Source organism: Mobula hypostoma, chromosome 3 (genome assembly GCF_963921235.1).
Source record: "Mobula hypostoma chromosome 3, sMobHyp1.1, whole genome shotgun sequence".
NCBI lineage: Eukaryota > Metazoa > Chordata > Chondrichthyes > Myliobatiformes > Myliobatidae > Mobula > Mobula hypostoma.
Genome location: NC_086099.1, coordinates 93,554,532 through 93,577,105, shown reverse-complemented (window position 1 = coordinate 93,577,105; position 22,574 = coordinate 93,554,532). Strand labels below are relative to the sequence as shown.

The window sequence follows — 22,574 nt, the reverse complement described above, 5'->3', positions numbered from 1 at the left end:
CTTAAAAGCAATGGAACGTGGAGGCAGAAAGCACACTGACAGAGAGCATATGGTTCACAAAATGAATCCTTATTGTTAATCGTGGCATTGGTAGAATATTTAAGCTCAAGTATATCCTGTCAAGCAATAGATTGTGCACTGGTAATAATCAGATCCTGGAAGGTGGTCAGGATTAGCCATAAGAGACCTTAAGATATAGGAGAAGAATTAGGCCATTTGGCCCATCGAGTCTGCTCTGCTATTTCATCATGGCTGATCCAATGTTCCTCTCATGCCCAATCTCCTGCTTTCTCTCCGTATCCCTTCATGCCCTGAACAATTAAGAGTCCATCAGCCTCTACCTTAAATATACATAAAGACTTGGTCTCCACAGCTGTTTGTGGCAAAGAATTACACAAATTCATCACTCTCTGGCTAAAGAAATTCCTCCTTATTTCCATTCTAAAAGGATGCCCCTCTATTCTGAGGCTGTGTCCTCTGGTCAGACTCTCCCACCATAGGAAACATCCCCTCCACATCCACTCCTTCAAGACCTTTCACCATTCAATAGCTTTCAAAGAGGTCACTCCTCATTCTTCTGAATTCCAGTGAATACAGGTCCAGAGCCATCAATGCTCTTCATATGACAAGCCATGCAATTCTGGAATCATTTTCATGAACTTCCTTTGAACCCTTTCCAGTTTCAGCACATCCTTTCGAAGATAAGGGCCCAAAACTGCTCACAATACTCCAAGTGAAGCCTCACCGTTGCTTTAGAAAGTTTCAAAATTACATTTTGCTTTTAGATTTTAGCCCTCATGAAATGAATGCTAACATCATATTTGTCTTCCTCTCCACAGACTCAACCTGCAAATTAACCTTTAGGGAATCTTGCACAAGGACTCTCAAGTCCCTTTGTGCCTCAGTTTTTTGCGTTTTCTCTCCGTTTAGAAAATAGTCAACCCTTTCATTTCTTCTACCAAAGTGCATGACTGTACACTTCCCAATACTGTATTCCATCTGCCATTTCTTTTCCCATTCTCCTAATCTAAGTTCTTCTGCAGCCTCTCTACTGCCTCAAATCTACCTCTCCCCCACCTATCTTCATATCGTCTGCAAGCTTTGCAACAATGTCATCAATTCCAACATTGAAGTCATGGACATATAATGTGGCACCTTGTCAAATACCTTCCGAAAATCCAAGTACACAACATCAATCAAATATCCTTTGTGTACACTGCTTGTTATTTCTTCAAAAGCCAATGGGAGAAATACACAATTAGAAATGAACCACAGGCTACCACATTTCAGCTTTTGCCATTTTCTGTAGGGAAGATCTCTTCTTGTTGTCATGTTTTACAAATTCCCTTTGGCTGTTTAGACCCAAAATAGGTGAGTTCAATCACACAGATTCTAACTTGGAGAAATGTGTGATTCTGTTCTCCAAATACCATGACTTCATTGTATTATCAGTCTTCCAACCAATTCTACTTTAGATGCCTTCGCAGTCACAGGGGCAGAAACTGCTGAGGCAACTCAGAAAGAACTTCTAAAAACAAAATGATAAGATTAAAAAATTGACTAATTCAGTTAAGTGTCCAAATGTGGGTGTGCTTCCATTCATAATGGAGGATTCGATTTCTCTGCAAATTAAGGTTTCTAAACTCCTGGGAACACAAGCCTAGTCTAATGTTTCCTAATGAGACAATTTGCCTTTCCTAGCATCATTCTGGCAAACCTGCAAACTACTTTGAATGCATTTCACTCCTTCATCAAATAAAAGAGACCCAGGCACTTCAGATGTGCTTTCACACACATGTATGGATGGTTGTGCCACGTACATCCAAAGCACAAACTCCATACTTTAGTGTAATGTTCTCCTAGCCATAACAATAATGTAAGCATGCTATACAGACAGTGGAATGGGTAAGCAAAGGTGATGCGGCTGATTTCTGCACTAGCTGTGCCATACGATCCTTGAAAGTCATCCTGTTCTGATGTGTGGAATGTGTGCATTCCGGGTAAAATCTTGCTTTGAGAAATAATCCTACTGACTTCAATGGAATGAGAGCTGCAGGACGGGTGCAACATGGTGACATCACTCTACTGACTGGGCTTGAACTTTTAGGGTATGGCATAGTTGCTTGATGTACGTATCCACACAGGGATTTAGCAAGAACTGGCTAGGGAATGGAGAGGGAAAAGTATGTTTTAGCAGTAAAATGATAAATTCCTCTTTGTTCGAATGAACTGGGTGGAAAAGGACTATAAGCTAAATATCTTAAAGATTAGCTTTATTTGTCACATGTGCATCGAAACAAACAGTGAAATGGGATGAACAACACACACACAAAATGCTGGAGGAACTCAGTAGGCCAGGCAACATCTATGGAAATAAGTACAGTTGACACTTCGGGCGAAAACCCTTCAGTGCTGCCGAAGGGTCTCGGTCTGAAACGTCGACTGTACTCGTTTCCCTAGATGCTGCCTGGCCTGCTGAGTTCCTCCAGCATTTTGTGTGTGTTGCTTGGATTTCCAGCATCTGCAGATATTCTCTTGTTTGTGAAATGCAATGAATATGCTGTGGACAGCCCGTAAGTGTCTCCAAGCTTCTGGCGCCAACATAGCACGGCCACATCTTACTAATCCTAACTTGGAACGTGGGAGGAAACCAGAGCTCCCAGAGGAAACTGGCATGGCCACAGTGAGAAAGTATGAACTCTCTACAGATGGCGGTGGGAATGGAACGCATGGTTCACAGTTGGCACTACGATGGATGACATGAATGGCAATGCTACCATGCTACCGTACAAGTTCCACTACTCCCTCCTCTTTTTGTTCAGTGGCTTGCAGTGTGGGCAGCATGAGTTGGCACCGTGTGAAAGGGCAAAACGCATGGCAGCAGGTCCGAAGCAACACACATGCAAAATGCCGGAGGAACTCAGCAGGTCAGGCAGCATCTATGGAGGGGAATAAGCAGTCAATATTTTGGGCCTAGAGCTTTCATCAGGACTCATGAAGAAAGGTTCCAATGAAGGATATAGGCCCGAAATGTCAACTGCTTATTCCCCTCCATAGGTGCTGAGTTCTTCCAGCAGTTTCTGTGTGTTGCTCTGGATTTCCAGCATCTGTAGAAGCTCTTGTGCTTATGACAGCAGGTTCCTATTTTTATTTCCAGTTGAGCAGTACTTTTCAATAACTGTTTTGCAGAAAACTTCACTTGTCAGCAGAGTTTCCCTGCAAGATGTGAGTTCAGCAAGATTCAATAAAGTGAACCACAAAAGATGGAGTGCAGGTCTTGGTAATTTTTCATAAAATGAGCTTCCATTTTCCCATACATCATTGTGGGAAACTTTCAAGGGGAGGCCAGGCACTTCTCCACAGGAAGCAGAATATAGAACAGACCATAAATGTTTCTGGAGGACATTACAAATGCTATTAGCATAGCTTTTAGAATTACAGGACCCTGGTGAAGCAAAAATCAATATCTTATTCTAATATGTATATAAATTCTAAAAGATTCAATGATTGTATGATCAATAGGTTACTGGGACAATAAAGCAATGGATAATCATGACTATTAGCTTCCTGTGAATGTAAATAAATATACGTAGACTTGATGCCCACAACCAAGATAATATGAAATTAGTTTGATTTGTAGTTCAAGTGAATTTTGAGCATTTTCTTTCATTGAAAGAAAACTTAAAGTTCAGTCAGATTTTGCCAACACAGACTTGAAGGAAGGTAGGAGTGTTTTCTTTTCTACAAAGATTAGATTATTATGGATCTGTTCATCCTCAGCTATGAAATTACATTGTGAGAACAAAAATTACATAGAGGCAGATGGAAAAGATGTCCTTCGTTCACCGGTAATAATAATTAACCTTCACTGCAGGAATTTCTTTTTACAACTGCTCACTCACTGTTTAATAAGTGAACTTTAAAACCATTTCCTCAAGTCACAATTTGAAATCAAATGTCTTGCAATCTTACAGCAATTAATGCACATTTTGAACGCAACAACTCAAGTGCAGAGAAACTATGTCACCTCTGGACTACCTTCATCCTACGGCATGAGGAAAAATAATGTTCAGGCATTCAGACGTCTGGCTTGTTGCAGTCGCCTGCCTTCTGAACCTGTCTGAAAAGCATTACCCATCTGAAGTTCAATTAGAAAGTGTCTGCCAGTCTAACGATTAATACAAGCATTGCACGGCCTTCGCACAGCTGATCCTGCAAAGGTTTGTCAATTCATCTTCTTACAGAGCTGAGCAACACCATAGAATTTTCCTCAATGAGAGTTGCCAGCATGGAATTTTCTACCCCAGCGGGTAATGGGAGTGGGATCACAAAGGAAGAAGATTGTAGCAGCGAGGGTCATGGGGAGCTGGTACTGAAAAGATGAGGCCTGGCTGGAGCAAGTCAGTCATGATCACTTGGAATGGAGAGTCAGGCCTGAGGGCCTCAGGGGCTGAGAGGCCTGATATGGCTCTTCAATCCTTACGTTCTTATCTGATCACGAGCAAATCTGCAGATGCTGGAATTTCAAGCAACACACATAAAAATTGATGGTGAACGCAGCAGGCCAGGCAGCATCTATCTATTGGTCCTGACGAAGGGTCTCGGCCCGAAACGTTGACTGTACCTCTTCCTATAGATGCTGCGTTCACCAGCAACTTTATGTGTGTTCCTTCTTATCTGATGGCTTGTTTAAAATCATGCAGACTAACTCCTTCAGAATTGAACAAAACAAAGCTTTTCTGAAATCAATCACAGAAAAGTGATTTCAAGTGAATATTTCTTAAAGCCATTTGTTTTGATACAAAACATTGGGCCATTGCTTTCAATTTACAGGTTGTGTTCTTTTACATAATTGGGAAGTGGTGTTTCTTTGAGGTAATTTTTGTCATGTTGGAAACCAACAGTGACAAGACATGGAAATTAAGATGCTCTGGTCTGTAAGTTATGATACAGATTATTGTATCATATGTAAAAGACTTGTATTAAATTCCTTAACACCCTATCTTACAGCAAGCAGTATGAATCTGTTTAGTTTCATCCTTCATTATGAGTAGTTACAAGATATTAGATATTAATACTCCAGGTACTCAATAAGACTACAGAAGTTGCCTAAGTTTTCATGCAATTGATTAATAACTTTGAAGATGAACAGCAAGTTCCAGCATGTCTTTACCAGTAATAGACAACACAAACACCTCCCGGTATCTAGTCGGGAATGCAAATATATTTAGTTGGCTCAATCTTGGTACTAGCCTACAAAGTACCCAGAACATCTTCAAGGAGCAGTGTCGCAGAAAGGCAGTGTCCATTATTAAGAACCTCCAGCACCCAGGACATGTTTTTTTCTAACTGTTACCATCAGGTAGGAGGTACAGAAGCCTGAAGGCACACACTCAGTGATTCAGGAACAGTTTTTTCCCCTCTGCCACCTGATTCCTAAATGGACATTGAACCCTTGGACACTACCTCACTTTTTAAATATATATTACTTGTTTTTTGCATGACTTTTAATCTATTCAATATACGCATACTGTTAGTGATTTTTAAAATTATTATTTTATTCTTATTTTTCTTCTTCTATATTATGTATTGCATTGAACTGCTGCTGCTAAGTTAACAAATTTCATGACACATGCCGGTGATAATAAACCTGATTCTGATAACATCCCCTCAACCTGAGAGTGGCAAATAACAGCAACGTCACCAGACTCATAGCTCGTAAGCCCATTGATCCAGATTTTCTGATTCGCATGATTACACTTTCAAAAATGGTTATTTATTTCAGTTGTATGTTGTAGAAATTTATCCAGTAGAAACTATCACATTTTCCTATTTAATAGTGCATAGTTCAAAGGTAAACTCTTAGATAGGAATGTAGTAAACTGTTTCCTTTTTCAGCCTACTGTACTTATGATTTTATGATGTATTAATTTGTAGAATTAGATCTCACAATATCATTGACCTCTGTTCAAATGCTTAGTTTAGAAATCATGCAGCACCTATGTACCAATTCAGTTACATATTGGGCTGTATTCGGCAGATAATATCAAGAAAGCAATTCTCTAAATGTCTGTATTTGTGATCAATACAGAAAGAATGCAAATCGATCAGCTTTGTATCCTCTTTATCTTGCTAAACTGCCTCACAAACTGAAGTGAAGTTACTGGATTAGTGGAATCCTCTCGGTTTATCTTCTAGGGTGAACGTCAACACAGGCAAATACTAGACAAAGTTAAACGTGTAACTACTTCGCTATACTGGGGGCGACACAGAAGACGTGAGGCAAGCAGTGGGAATAATGTGTGAGGCTGTGACGATCCTTCAGAAGAATATGTACATTCCGTCAACCATTTTGCAAAAAGATGAAACGATAAAAAGTAAGCCTCAGGGATTCAGCAAGTAACCAATGACTTGCAACCCGCCCTCGGTCAGCGGTGCGACACCTGCAACGTCGTCATGTCTGCACCATGGACCCTGGTTTTGAAATCCGGTCCAATAACTTTAGAGGTTCAATACAAAAGGCGGAGGTGATTGTGTAGTGCAATTCATATTTTTGACTAGGGATGAATTTCCAGGCATATTGGACTCAGCAGAACAGGTGATTGGGGGAGTGTGAATGAGAAAATCACTGTGTAGATCCAGGAACTCAGAAATATGTCCTTGGAAGGAGTGATAGTCAAGTAGATCCTGGAAAGAGATGGATTCTAGGGGTCAGTGCCAACTCGGGAGGTAATCAGGTAGATTCCATAGAATCCCAGGAACCGATTGGTCAGATCGCTGTGACATCAGGCTGCTCCCTTGCTCTTGGACAAAGTACTTGGTTACATAAACACTTGGCGCCTTCCTTGAATTCCTCTTGTTTCTCAACAACCACAGATGTTACAATTAAGACAGAAGCAACAAAAAAATGGAGTTAAGCAGACTGCATAGAAAATTGCTGATCCACTCTAAGCGGATTAGCCACTCCTCCTTGTTGTACTCCTCGCCAACACATGCATGTTAAGGCCTTCCAAATTCCCCCCGTTCGCCTTCACGCTGCTTCCACCACTGTGTCCTCCACCCCAGCCCATCCTGATCAGCTGAACTCTACTGAGGCATGTACCTTTTCTCCTTTGTCACCTTTTAGACCGGCGTCACCCTGGGCAACAGAGGAAAGGGAAGAGAAGAGGTATAGTTTAATGGAATGCAGCCCAGCTCACTGTAGATGCACACACATACACATCATTTAAAATTGTGTAATGTACAGCAACCAAACAAAATGGACATCTCACCTTCTCACCTCGACTTCCAACGTCACCCTGATGGAAAAAGGACAGAAAAAGAAGAAAGATCTGAGCGTCAACATGATAAAAGGCAAGGCAGGTTTTTTCTTAAAACTTCTACTCTTGTCCCAAACATTTAGAAACTTTGGCTACAAATGGAAAACCGAATTCATTATGAAGAACTGATTATGAAGAAAGGACAGGTCTGCATAGGACCTGCTGAATGGAGAAGGGCTCCATTAGTAATTTCTATGTGTTCACAGGCAGTGCTGTTTTCAGAAGAGAAACATTACTGGGCTGGATCTTGAACCAATGTGTAATCCAGTCTCTCCTCACATCTGCACTTATCTTGGGGGAGTGTGTGTGTATATATATATATAATGCAATCTTGTAGTATCCTGGAGATGTCAGCAAGGTCTTAATAGCAACTTGCCTCATTCAGCACTCTGCTGAGATCCACCACAGAACGCCCTGGTTGCCCTTTGCACGAGGCAAAATTAAAGGCTATCAAACTTATTGGCTGGTGGTTGTCAACCCAAATCATTGGTTGTCCATTTTCCTGCATGGATGCTGCCTTACCCCTTGAGTTCCTCCAGTCACTTGTTCTTGTAGCTGCAGTGATATCTGGCCTTCTTGGACCTGGACCTGGCCTACCTACAGTAGATGTCTCAAGGAACAGGAAATAGAACACCAAAGCTATTTCCCAGAATTCACTGGGAGGACAAGGGAACCAACATCAGTGTCTAGTCCGAACCATATTCCCAGGGCCTAGTTACTCTCAGTCAGCTGATCTGAAGATTCCTTGTTGTCTCCACGCCCAACACCAACTCCCAATTCAGTCACTCTATACCAAGCCCCAGCATGGGAACAGGTCACCAGACAGACAGCGGAAAAGTTCCAAGGATGTGCTCAAAGCTTAGCCGAAAAAATGCAGCACCCCACTGGCTCCTTGGGATCCCTGGAACAAGGGTGCTTAAGGTGGAGAGGAGCATTCAGGATGGTGTTGAGAGTCCTAAGCCACTCCTCAGCAGCACACGGATGTCCTGCATCAGTGATAGAAGGGGCAGGCCACCTCACCATCTATCCACCTTGTCTGCAGGACAATCTGCAAATACCACACTGTCATTTCAAAACTGGAGCGGAAGCAACTCATTCTCAATCTCAAGGAACTACCAACCAAGTGCAAAGGAGGTATATGATCCCATCAGTCGCTGACTTTACACCAACATTTAATGTCCTGGTTAATCTCACCTCCTGATTTATTTCGGCCAATCATGTCCCTGCTGGCTTGTAGATCATCCCTAGTCCCCCACTAATATTCCCCAAAACCATCATTTCCCCAGATTTTATCACTCAGGACACAATAGAAGATCCCTACCCCCACCAATATTCCCCAAGAGTTTTTCTCTCCACAAGGCCTTCATCTCCCCCAGATTTTATCACTCAAGACACACTAAGGATAATGGGAGGAAAACAGAACAACCAGGAAAACCTCAGCGCCCCAGCACAGTTTTTAAAAATGATATATCTGCTTTCGAAAGCCACAGAATCAACAGCAAAACCTCAGCGTCTGGAGCTGAAAGTGCAGTGCTCAACTTTTTTGAAATCTGCTGTCAAGAGGATCAACATTTCCACAAACACGGAATTTGCTTTGAACTCTGCAGAACATTTGCTTTTAATTTTGAACGTATCCTTTGAAATAACCTGTGGTTTAGAAGTCACCTAAACGGACTTCCCAGCATCAAAACAGTAAAAACAACCTCCTTAAATGCCATCACTGAAATACCGTAACAATCTACAAATTAAGCTGTGCCATTTGGCATACTACTTCAGAAACAATATTTATCACTGGGCAGATTTCCATCATTAGCAGATGAGTTTCCTCACAGTTTGGAACTCAGAAAGTGTACATAATATGATCATGCCAAAAAACAAGTGTTACTCTTCTGGAGAGAGGAATGAACGAAGGAGGGGTCAGGCAGATCCTCCCAACAAGCAGAGGCTGTTACTGCAGGAAGTTGTTAGGGTGGTGTCTGTAAGGGCATGAACATCTACAATGAATGCCCACCCTCTTGGCAGCTAAGTGCCCTTGCAGGTATGAACGCAAAAGAGAGAATTAAAATCAAAGGTTTCGCACTCAGTTGTCTGAATTCTTTTGTCGCAGCGAGCTGCAAAATGCCATGTCTCAAAAGAGATGACTTACCTGCACCCTAAGGTTTCTGAGAAAGAGGGGGCACCAGAGTTGGACTTTTGTTTCTGCAGGATTTCTTCTGGTTTCTCTGATCACTGATGCTTGGCTGGAGATCTGCTGGCAGTCTACTGACAGGTTTCCCATTTGGATTGATCTGTCAGGTTAGTTTTGCTGCACTCTTCCTTTGAATGCAGAAGTGGGCCTGGCTCTTTAAATAAATCCAGTTTGAGCCTTGAGCATTATTAAAATCTGTTTTCTTTAAATGAGGGAACAGTATCAGGTTTATTAACTTCATGTGGTGGAATATCTAACCAGCAATATACTTTGGGTATTGTACAACCTTTGAAATAATCTGGGCTGCAGGAAAACAGTACAAAGGCTCATCAAGTTTTTGTTTGTGACTAAAAACATGTTTTTCAGTGTTTGCTGTTGAAATTCATTAATTTCAGTGATTTGGAAGTGAAGCAACAACCTGCATTCCAGTTCCACTTTGAACCTAATATTGAGACATTTTCACTTAGCTGACCCAAATCATTTTGTTTGCACTGGAGAATACAGGTTGCAATCCACAATCTGCCAGCACTTTACCCCTATTGCTCCAAGAACATCATTTGTAATTAATATACTGGCACCTTTTTCAGCACAGTACAAAAAGTTTTTAAATATTCTAGAAAACAGACAAACCTTGGAACCTGGTTCACCGTCCTTTCCAGTCAAACCAGGTTCGCCCTGAAAAAGAATTACTAGATGTGAATCATGAGCAGAGATTTTTGGTGCATTAGATCACAGGTAGCTTCAAACTCAAAGCATGCAGCTTGATACCACTGTCACTCTTTTCTAAAGGGACATGTGTTTGTATAAAGAGCTCTATATAACAGGCATGCTGCATTTATTAATGCAAAGAAGATCAGCTGGCTCAGATGGAAAAAAAACACACACACAGGTACTTGAGACATGAGTCATTTAGGAGTGGTAAGGCATTTTGTTCATCTATGCACACTACCTTGTGGAACCAGATATGATTTTATTGACTTCGCTGCAATGGAGAAACTAGGTGAAGCTTTATTGACACTTCTGTATAGTTTGCAAGGGTGACCCTGAGTTTCCAATTGCCTACCATCCGTTCCTAATCTGACCTCTCTCCACCACCTCCTATACTGTTCCAACCATGCTCAAAGCAAGCTTAAAGAATGGCATATTGAACCCCTCAGGACTCAACTTCAATACTTCAGTTTCACTTTGTTTTACTTATTTTCTCATCTGTGTCTAAATGCTGATATGTACAGTGTTGATCACCTTGGCTCCCCGTTGCCGACATTCCCTCTGTTCTTCCTGTCCTTTATACCTCTGCAACTTAAAACAAGAGTTCTCTCTGCCCTTCCCAGATCTGCTGAAAGATGACTGACACAGAATGCGGCTCTATTTAACTCTCCAGAGAATGTTACCTGACCTGCTCACCACTTCCTGCACCTTCTGCACTACTTTTGGATTTCTGGCATCCGTAATTGTTTGTTCCAATGACTTTATGGAATGCTGTTTTATTCGTGAAACGTCACAGTTCCAAGTTTGGAATTGTGCCCCGCTACAGAATTTTCCAAATTTCATATCTCGGTTGTCCAGCTGACAAAAATAGAAATACCAGTGGAAGCTGCTGTGTTCGATATAGAGGGAGCGTGTCAGCCTTGCTGGGTATTCAACTGGACTCTATTGATAACTCTGCTCTTACAGTACGCGACCTCCTCCCACGTGGGAGTGGCTGACTGAGTAATGTAGGAAAACACTTCTCACTACCTCAGCAGAAGGCATTGTTTTCCATCCCACTGAGGTTGTCTGACTTAGCAACTGCTGCAAGCAGCTTCTGCTCTTAGTCCAGTGGACCTCTCCCCTTTTGATGAATGTTTCTAGGTCACAGAGAGGGCAGGGGGAGATGAAAGGTCGAAGGTTCAAGCATAAATATGTAAATATGGATACTTACATCCTTAGTGAAACTGAAGGGGAGGACAACGGGAAAGTGGATTCACTTTAAGATTATACCGGTAAAGACAATGACTTCATAAGAAGTAAACTTCTTTTGGTTACATGGAAGAAATATGAATGAGATTGAACTATTATTTTTCATTACCATGATATTTTTCTGGGACAAAAACCACATGTGCTCTTGCCATTTACTGAGCCCTCTCAACTTGGTACAAACTCCAGAAAGATACTTCGGAGAGAAGGGTTTGCATTTACTGTATAAGATGATCCACGAGGATAATCAGACAGATGTAATGAAATGCTGCATAAAGGGTAAACCCATCTGAGACCCTGTACATAAGCTGGTGTTTAAGCCACTGGCTCAGGGCTTCAGTTGAAAACATTGGGGGACTCAGGTAACAAATGTAGAACCAGCCGAACTGGAGAAAGAGCACATTGTGACTCTCACAACAAAGATTTTAGCTGAGTCAATTGAAAGGAATTTTATTGAGGTTAATATTGCCGCCAATTGTTCGACTTCAAAGTCTGCTGGTAATAAATGACTGTTTTCTTCAACTGTCCAGACACACTCATCATTCATCTATTTCTGAAACAGAGTCATTCTTGTGAATCCCCACTCGAGCTGTTTGATCCAATCACTTCATCATCTGATTGGACAGGACTGATACTTGCAATTCGGTGTCTTGTCTGTGTAACACAAACCAGATTTGAACTTTGCATTTGCAAATATGAAACCATTACTAACATTTATCTGTTCATGAGCACTGAGCCTATCAGTGATTTCATATTGCTTAGATTGTTCCCAAGTTGGCGAGAACTGGAAGCTACATATTTACAGGTATGTAGTGGTGACTGCTCTCTCACTTTTCCTGAAGCTCTTCCTCATATTAGTACTGGCTCACAGGTCAGCTATAGGTCCTACTTTTATTGAAGTGAACTGAACTTTACTGCGACTGAACATTTCTGGTGGTTCTGGGGTCTCAAGTTTGATGGAGCGACCCAAATTCATTCCTGGTCAAATATGCTTTATATGCGATATGGGCTTGGTAGCACGTAACCTCCACTTCTGAAAATTAAAGTTAAAATATTTCAGAAATGAAGTAAAAACACACAAAACTATGTGCACATTTAGCTCGCACCAGCAAGCAGAAATTTCTAAGGCTTGGAGTTTCACATGAGAGCCTTTGAGTACATAGACTGCTGGTGATGTTGTGACATAACTAGAGTGGACTCGAAAAACTTTACCCTGCTGCTGTACTTTCTTAGATAGCATTGGTGACAGCGATTTGCACACAGATTGAGACCCCCAAAATTCCTTCTTGTTTATGCCAAGGGAACTTTTTCCTTATATTTCCCACAGTGAATAGAAGTACATTCTAATACGTAAACAGAAGAGTCCGAGAAAATGGCACTATTGTGAATACTTGAGTCAATCACAGCAAGAGAGGGTAAAAGCAACTGTGCACCCTGAAATGGGTTTATACTTGTGAGGAATGGAACTGAGATTAATTACATCATCCAGCCTGAGGACGTGCTCAATCACAAGCAATTGCAGACGCTGGAATATGCAGCAACAGTTTGCTGAAAGAACTCAGTGGCATCAGTGGGAGGAATGGAATCATCAGCTTTTCAGTTTGGAAGCCTGCATCGGGGCTTTGACCTGAAATGTCAACCATTACTTTCCTGCCACAGATGCTGCTCGATCCATTGGGTTCCACAGATTGTCTGTGGCCGAGGAACTGTTCAGAAGGGGTTGAACGCAAACCCAGGTAACAAAAGCAGATGGAGAAAACTTCGATACATCGTCCCACCCAAAGCTTTAAGTGCTGTTCCTTTAGTTAAAATTAGCTCAGTGGTCAACAAAGTTCTTTGACCGCTGTATAAGAACACTCTAAAGTGATTTGTAAAAGAATCTCCTGAATGCAGCTGCCTCAGTTTCTGTCAATACAGAGTGTGAATGGAATATGACAAAAGCAATTGTGAGGTTTCCTACCTTCTGCCCTTGAAAGCCAGGTACACCAGTGACTCCTATAGAGCCCTAAAATACACAAGAAGTGTGCAAATTACATTCCAAGTAGGCAGTAGTCTCATTAGTTTCTGCAAAGATACAACTTTTGACTATTGCTGCTGTGAATTCTTTGTGAAGCTGCTGTAAGACAATAATTATTTCTAACAACATCTTTTCTCAAAATCTTCTGCTATTTGAAAGAAGTTGCATCGTCCAAGCACTTTCTCAGTCATCTGTGGTATGAATCACAGAGTCTAGAAAGTTCACAGCAGGAAGTGATGCCATTCAGCCCATCAATGTCCTTGACAACTTTATGCAAATGTAATTCAGCCGAACAATTTGATTCATTGGCTTATAGACCAACTGAAAATTCTGCTCAGCATTTGAAGCGTTGGTCACCTAGGTTTTTGAGTCACATTTGTGTTCTTGTTTCCTTGATCACCTCCCTGTGGGGACAGATACAGAACTACTCACAAGCTGGGTGTGTCATCGCTGATTAACTGGACCCTGAAAACTTGCACTCCTTTTTACTTGTGCACAGGGAGGACAACACAGGCCCCGTCACCACACTGTTCCAAAGTCTAAACAGAGAAATGCCATTTAGATACAGAATTGGCCAGGAGTTACGGATATTGACCAATTGGTCACCTTGGATATGTTCATGTTCCTTCTTTGTAAGATCAATCGCCATTTACATTACAAGTGTTAAAAGTCAATAGAAAATACAAGCTGACAACCGATACTTCGAAGTTAGTAAGGTTGTTGGTGTGTGTGCCTTGAATTCTCAGATTGCATCCTTATCTTGTCTCAGTATGTCAAATAGCTCCAGTCTCTTGGTGGGCAAAGGGAAGCTATGCTCTTGAAAACTTTTCTTAAAAGACCTTTCTTGCCTGGGCTCTCTGCAGACTACCTACAAACCACATCCTTGCCACATCAGTGTCTTAACCCTTAACTTGCTACAACTTCCAAAATGGATTTACTTCCTTTGTGTCTTTCTCCAAATTCTGGCCAGGAATGAAACCAAATGGTGGATGGGGAATATTGCTCGTCTCTGCTGAGCTCCACAAAGCTCCATGTGGAAGAGATAAGGAAATATCTTATATGCTGCAGGCTACAGAACTGGATGTTATGAACACTAGTCTAGCTCTGTAATAACAGCAATATCAAGGTTTGAAGTTCTGTAGCATTCTCTCAAAGGAATAAATGTACTTATAACACATGGTTCATATCTTCAGGACAGAGATGTCTTCCACCTGGCTAATCTATGTCTTAAAGAACTCTACATTCTGAATGAACAAAATGCCCATCGCATTGAGTTCAAATGACTACCTACAATATTAATTTACATTAGAGGTGATTCAATAATCCTCATCTCTCTACAAGTTTATTCCGCAATGGATCACTTCTCTAAAGTATAATGTAACATTATTTTTAGCATTAATTAGAAGACTGATCAAAGGTATTTCTAACATTTGATACGAGTACAGGAGGCAATATCAATTAGTTGCCTATTAACTAATATATTCCTAATCTTAGGTCACAGCATGGCATTTTACAGTCAATTAAGAACTTCTGAAATGTAGCTACTGTTGTAATATCTGAAATGGAGCAGTAAATTTATACACAAGGTTCTGCAAGTTGCAGGCAACTCCTGGCTCTATATCAGAGCCACTCACTGGTCCCATTCTTCAGCCTTGCAACCATCTCCACAGCTTTGCAGTTTTGCCCTCAACATGTATTTATCCAGCTCCTCCTCAAGCACCACAGCAGTACCTATTTCCACCACGTCTGCAGGGAAAGCATTCCAGATTCCAACCACATGCTGCAAAAAATGTTTTTCTTCAAGTCACTGTTAATTCTCTTCACCTTTATTTCATATTTATCCTTGGACACTCTATCAGCAGTAATTCACTAAAATCTCTGATTCCTGTGGCCTAACCTGAATTAAATCCTCAACTTGCTGTCTTACGTTGCCTCCCACTTGTCACTCTGTCCAGACTTCTCATCAGTATGGTGTGGATACAGGGGAGAATGATTTGATTATGTCTGAAACTTTGAGCACAGAAAGTCCTCTGGAATAGTCATCAAAAGGTAGGGATAGATATTGTTCAAGACCCTGCTGAGAGTTTCCCTGTACAAAAATGGCCCAGGAATATCTTTTACAACAATCTGACAGAACAGAAGCAGAAGCTGGTTCAATGCCTTATTCAAAGCAACGGTCCGCAGTCCATGTATTTGATCAAGCACCATTCTTTATACCTGGCAAATGAAATATTTCACCAATAAAAAAGAAATCAGAACAGTTGTGTCACAAGTGCCTGATCCAATATTTCTGTGCCAGTTTGTGGTTGACCCACCCTGGACCTCCTATTTGTCAGCTCCACGATCCCTCATGGACTTAGTAACCTGTTCCAGCTCTGTGGTATCCATTTTGTTTGTGTTCCCCCACTTCTACAAGGTGAAACCTGAGACCCTGCCCAGAATAGCTCTGGCTACCATCCACAGCTTATGTATTTAAAAATTTTTAAATATGGTTAAAGTAGCAAACTGTTATAACCCAATTATAAAACATAATTATAAAGTAAACTGAAAGCAAAATTTAACCTGAAGGTAATTTTTTAAATGAAGGTTGGTGACTTCCAACCAAACGGTCATTACATGTATGGTATGTAGCTGGCACAAAGCTGAGAGATCAAACGTGAAGAGAATCTGCATTCCACAGTCAGCTTAGTATGATTTCGAATCTCCACTGGGTCACAGTGGCAAGACTAGTGACAGAACAGGATGTCAGACACACTGGCAGCTAGACTGCAGTGTGCATCAAACTCCTGTGTCTGTGCTGAAGAGACATTGAACACCAAAAGGCAGACAGATATCACTTCTACAATTTCCCCAATGTGATTTGTTTTTGATGAGTATCATTTAAAAATGCTGCTGTTATTGCACACAGATAACATCAATATTAATTCTGTTATATCCTTTCCCTGAACTAATTCAATAAAATTCAGTTGACTCTAACATATATTAAGTATTTGCTTCTGCTATTTTTCCACATAATTTCCTCTTTTAAATTACTTCCCAAGTTAGGTCTTCCAGGTCCCCTCATCCATGTTGATCCGACACAAACGATTCCCACAGTCAGCCACCAGGAAACATAATCTCTCCTCAAATTTTCATTTTGTTAGTGGAGGACAGGTTGTACCTACAACTTCTCTTGTCCTTCAGCCTGCCACTCTCAGTGCTCCAGCCTGAAGAACTACAAGTATTTGCTTCCCCCTTTTCCCTTTGGGCAGAAATCAGTGCGAGAGGTGACGCAGCACAAAGGTTAAAAAGAGCTCGGGAGCCTTCAGCTTTCTTTCAGTGGGATGAAATCAGTGTGGGACAATAAAAAGAAAGGAGGTGTAAGTGGAGTGGCCATGGTTGGAGTGGGCCAGGGTTAGAGCGGTCTAGCTTTGGCTCAACAGGCTTAGACGAGAACAGGATGGGCAAGTACAGGCAAAGGTTCTAAGTAGGCAAGTTTCTTTTCTCTCTCAGTACATAGCTAGTGCACTGAGAGTAAATCTGGAGGTAGTGGTATGTTCCTTCTTTGAGATGTGGGAAAGTCAGGAGACCTTATCAGTCTCCCTGATAACTACATCCGCACAAAGTGCGCTGAGCTGCAGCTCCTTAGAGACCATGTTAAGGAAATGGATCTGCAGCTCAATGACCTTTGGAATGAGGAGATGATAGATAGGATCTATGGGGAGGTAGTCACCCCTAAGTTGCAGAAGGCAGGTCCCTAGATGATAGTCAGGAGAGAGAGGGGGATAAGTCAGCCAGTGTAGAGTAACCCTGTGTCCATTCCCTCAATAATAAGTGTACCGCTTTGGATACTATTGTGGGGGGTGGGGAGGCCCTAGCAACAGGTCTCTGACACTGAGACACTGAGTCTGGCTCTGTGGCTCAGAGGCAATGGAGGCGGAGTGCAGTAATGATTGGGGATTCCATAATTAGAGGAGCAGAAAGCAGACACCCAGATGGGATTTTGGCTTCCAGGTGCCAGGGTCAGGATTGTCTCAGACTGGGTCCACAGCGTTCCAAAGGGAGAACGTGAACAGCCGGAAGTCGTGGCACATATTGATACCAGCAACATTGGTAAGAAAAGGGAGGTCCTGAAGAGAGAAATCAGGGAGTCAGGCAGAAAGCTGAAAAGCAGGACCTCTGGGGTAGCAATCTCTGGATTGCTTTCTGTGCCACGTGCCAGTGAGGGTAAGGATAGGATGAGATGGCAGATGAATGCGTGGCTGAGAAATTGGTGCAGGGGGCAGGGGGCAGGGGTTCAGATTTCTGGATCACTGGGATTGTTCTGGGGAAGATATAACTTAAACAATAAAGGACTGGTTACACCTGGACCCTCAGAGGGACCAATATCCTTGCAGGTAGGCTTGCTGGAGCTTCTCAGGAGGATGTGAACCAGAGTGATAGGGCTGAGGATGGGGCAGTTGGAGTACAACTAGATGCAGTGTGTAATCAGGCTGTGAGGAAGGACAGGCAGATGATAGGCCAAAATTGCAGTCAATAGGATGAGTTAAAGTGTTACAAGGGGCCGAAATCAAAAAGGAGTGCTGAATTCTAGACTGAAGGTGTTATATTTGAATGCATGCAGTATATGGAACAAGGTAGATGATCTCGTAGCGCAGTTTGAGATTGGCAGCTATGACGATGTGGACCTCTATGAGTGGTTGTTGAAAGAAGCCCATAGTTGGGAGCTTTATCTCTAAGGATATGCATTGTATTGAAAGGACAGACAGGTAGGCAGAGGGGGTGGAGCAGCTCAATTGGTTTAAAAATGAAATCAAATCCTTAGAAAGAGGTGACATAGGATCAGAAGATGTAGAATCCTTGTGGGTAGAGTTAAGAAACTGCTGGGAGTTATATACATGCCCTGGATGTGGACTACAAATTACAACAGGAGACAGAAAAGACATGTAAAAAGGGCAATGCTGTGATAATCATGAAGGATTTAATATTATGCAGGTAGATTGGGAAAATACAGTTCGTGCTGGGTCCTAAGAGAGGGAATTTGTAGAATGCCTACAAGATGGCTTTTTGGAGCACCTTGTGCTTGAGACTACTTGGGGATCAGCTATTTTGGATTGGGTGTTATGTAATGGCCCAGATTTGATTGGGGAGCTTAAGGTAAAGGAATACTTAGGAGGCAGATATCATGGAATTCACCTTGCAGTTTGAGAAGGAGAAGCTAAAATCAGATGTATCAATCTTACAATGGAATAGAAAGAATTCTAGAAGCATGAGAGAGGAGCTGACCGAACTTGATTGGAAGGTGATACCAGCAGGGATGATGGCAGAGCACTTTTGGGCCCCTTACTAAGAAAAGATATGCTGGCCTTGGATGTGCTGACATATTCTACGTGGTCCCACGAATGAAAGGGTTAACATATGAGGAGAGTTTGGTGGCTCTGGGCCTGTACTCACTGGATTTAGAAGAATGAGGGGGGATCTCATTGAAACCTATTCAATACTGAAATGTCTGGACAGAGTGGATGTGGAGAGGATGTTTCCTCTAGTGGCTGAGTCTAGGACCTGCGGACACAACCTCAGAATTGAGGGATGTCCACTTAGAACAGAGATGAGGAAAATTTTCTTTAGCCAGGGGTTGGTGAATGTGTGGAATTCATTGCCACAGATGGTCGTGTAACTCAATTCACTGGGAATATTTAAAGTAGAGGTCAATACGTTGTTGATTAATCAGAGTGTCAAGGGTTACGGGGAAAAGGCAGGAGAATAGGATTGAACAGGATAATAAATCAGCCATGATGGAATGGTGGAGCAGACTCGATGGGCTGAATGGCCTAATTCTGCTCCTATGTCTTATGGTCTTTGCCTGTTGTGATGTATTGAGATCATAGCAATGTTTTTCTAGCCAGCATCTGTCTGCTCACACTAACCTTGCCTCACTGACTGTCGAAGTTTTCATGTGAGGACTGTGTTGATGAAGTTTCATTCATATTATGTAATTCAAAGCATTAGGTATCTTACTCCCATGCAGTGAGCTCAGCTTTCTTGGCTGAATCTTGAGTTCCACCCAATGAGGGAGAGTAAATTAAAAATGTACTGCTATGAATAATAGGTGGATTTGTAAACTTTTCATAGATTATTCTAAAGTAAAAAATGCAATGGTATTTTCTCCTATTACTTTATTGTTCTGAGCATGTCTAATATCATATTAATGCATTGTTCTGAGGGCCTGATTTGGAGATACAATGTCATTCACCCGTGTTTCGATCACTCTGTACTTTTGGTAAGACTAGTAAGGAGTCTGTGACAGCTTAGTATTAAAATATTAGTTAATTTATTAAGCTTTCATGGTATTATTTATGCATTTAGACTCTTATGAGTGTACCATAAGCAGTCTCCATGCCAGATCTTTGCAATACAGACATTTTAGATTTCAACTGTAGACTCTCTGGGACAGCCAAGGGAAGCTTTCACTCAGAAAGGACTGTGGATACCCAGGTCTGACTTCCCATATCACTAATGTGCTGGGTAGCTCTTCTACATAGTTTCCATATCAATTTGGGCTGTGGACTGTAAACCCCAAGCTAGGGCAATATTGCCATTTTTCTGCTGATATCACACTGGGGTCATAACTTGAGAACCAAATGTGGGTTTCTGAGGAGGATGCTCAACTCTTCACCATGTTCCACAAATACAGTTGTTGCCATGAGAACAGATTGACCAAGATCGATTATCCAACTTCTTAAGAGTGAGATTGCCTTTGAATTATATGACTGAATCATTCTCATTAGAGTTTGATAGTACCATGTTTATGAATGATATCACAGACAATTCAAAATATTTCAATCAATAAAAGAATAACACTAATAAATATCTTTGCAACAAACTGTAAAATAAGTACTGAATGAAACTTACAGCCAATCGTGCTGGTCGGGGAAACCCAAGCTCAACCTAACTTTTACCTTGATTTGGTGAATGTTAACACACGTAGTTGAAATTTTAAAAAAACTTAGAACATCTCCGGATGCAAGTAGGTTAAAGACTGCCATAAAATGAAGCCCACAGCAATGTTTGAAAGGATAAATAAATTCTATCAGTGCATTTTTCTATGAGGGTTGCAGGAGAAGTTCGGGGAATCCTTTGCTCAACGAGGATGATGTCCAGGGATGGAGTTAACTTTGGATGCCGCGAGGAAACAAAAAAATGGCAATGTCCAAACTAAAGCTCAGCTCAGCTCAATCGCCAGCATTTTGAAATGTTAAATGTTTTCAATAAGTTAATGCACAGGTCGATTATTCATTTAATAATGGCACTTGTTACTCATCTCAGGTTCCTGATAAACGTAATCCCTCATATTGGATTTAAATAGCTTTCTGAACTACCTCTACCCTGCTCATATTCCAGTATTCCTCATAGAATATATTTTTGTGTGTACTGCTTATATTCCCAATTGCCTCTTTATTTTCTCATATGTTCTGAAATCATCTGATATAATAACTCAGCTGAGGTAGCCAACTTTACTAACCAGCTGATAAATTAAGGAATATGTGAATAGATTCTATATATCTTTGTCCTTCCTGCATTCTTTGCTGTATATCAAAAAAAAGTCTCTTCCCATTATTTCTAATTGAAACACATTCTCAAAACTGAAATCTTTCCCAGTCTTTAAAAAACCTGATTTTGGAAACTTTGAGCAAGTAAATGAAACTGGATCTCAACGAACAATCATGGAAATTCATACCATTTAACTTGGGAAGAAAGACTTCCATTTCTATAGTACCATTGACATTTCTTTCAGGAGATCCCAAAGCACTTTACAGTCAATGTGGTACCTTTCACAGAACATAAATGGCTTGGATGCAAGCCTCAAAGGAGTGGTTGCTGAATTCGCTGTTGACACAACATTAGGTGGAAAAATATGCTGTGAGGCTGCGAAGGATATAGATAGATTGTAAATGGGCAAAGATCTGATAAATGGTGTGCAATGTCAGAAATTGGGAAATTGTAAAAACAAAGTTACATCTAACCTTTACCTTGCTTTTTAAATGGTGAAAGTTTTGAGGAAGACCTATTCATGCTTCTAATTCACATTTTTATACAGCTATATATTTAATCATGTTACAAGATATTCTCTGTACCTGCCAATCTGCACACTGTAAACTCCCATAAACAGTACTATAATAATGCCCAAATTATTTTCTTTATTAACATTTATAGATGAATAAATATCATCAGTTAGTCATGATTTTTTTCTTCTGGCTGCTCAGGATAAAGATGATTTCTGGTATATGTTCAGTAATCTGACATAAAACTAGTGAATGCTAGAAATACTCATTAGGAGACAGTAACAGATGTAATGCTTGAAGCCAATAAGCATCTAAAAACGCAAACACCAGGAAATCTGCAGGTGCTGGAATTTCAAGCAACACACATCAAAGTTGCTGGTGAACGCAGCAGGCCAGGCAGCATCTCTAGGAAGAGGTACAGTCAACGTTTCGGGCCGAGACCCTTCATCAGGACTAACTGAAAGAGCTAGTAAGAGATATGAAAGTGGGAGGGGGAGGGGGAGATCCGAAATGATAGGAGAAGACAGGAGGGGGAGGGATGGAGCCAAGAGTTGGACAGGTGATTGGCAAAAGGGATACGAGAGGATCATGGAACAGGAGGCCTAGGGAGAAAGAAAAGGGGGAGGGGGAAACCCCCAGAGGATGGGCAAGGGGTATAGTGAGAGGAACAGAGGGAGAAAAAGGAGAGAGAGAAAAAGAACGTGTGTATATAAGTAAATAAATAACGGATGGAGTACGAGGGGGAGGTGGGGCATTAGCAGAAGTTTGAGAAGTCAATGTTCATGCCATAAGTATCTGTTTTTTTTTCTTTGTTTTCCCTCTCCACACTTGCTGAGTGTTCAAACATTTTCTATGTAGCTTTTGCTGTAGTTTTGCTTTTGTATCTGAATGAGTACTTGGAATGGTACTCTTCTTCAAAAGAGGGACGGCTAATGTCTGCCTGCGCGGGTCTGGAAAGTCTCATCTGAGAGGAGGCATATCTTAAAATGTGGCACAGCCCTCAGTTGTCAACTAGGCTTTTAGCCTTGAGTTTTGTGTCCATGTTTCAAGAC

General features: G+C 41.4%; 1 protein-coding gene across 1 annotated transcript in view; it reads right to left on the bottom strand.

The window, feature by feature from the left end:
- The window catches only part of LOC134343716 (collagen alpha-1(XXV) chain-like), a 168,686-nt gene that overhangs the window by 117,741 nt on the left and 28,371 nt on the right, over positions 1 to 22,574 (bottom strand). The window contains exons 8-11 of the mRNA XM_063042467.1: positions 13,424 to 13,468; positions 10,138 to 10,182; positions 7,272 to 7,298; positions 7,103 to 7,138 (exon numbers count right to left, since the gene is read on the bottom strand). Of these exons, the coding sequence (XP_062898537.1) occupies positions 7,103 to 7,138; positions 7,272 to 7,298; positions 10,138 to 10,182; positions 13,424 to 13,468 (153 nt within the window). The remainder of the gene's footprint in view (positions 1 to 7,102; positions 7,139 to 7,271; positions 7,299 to 10,137; positions 10,183 to 13,423; positions 13,469 to 22,574) is intronic.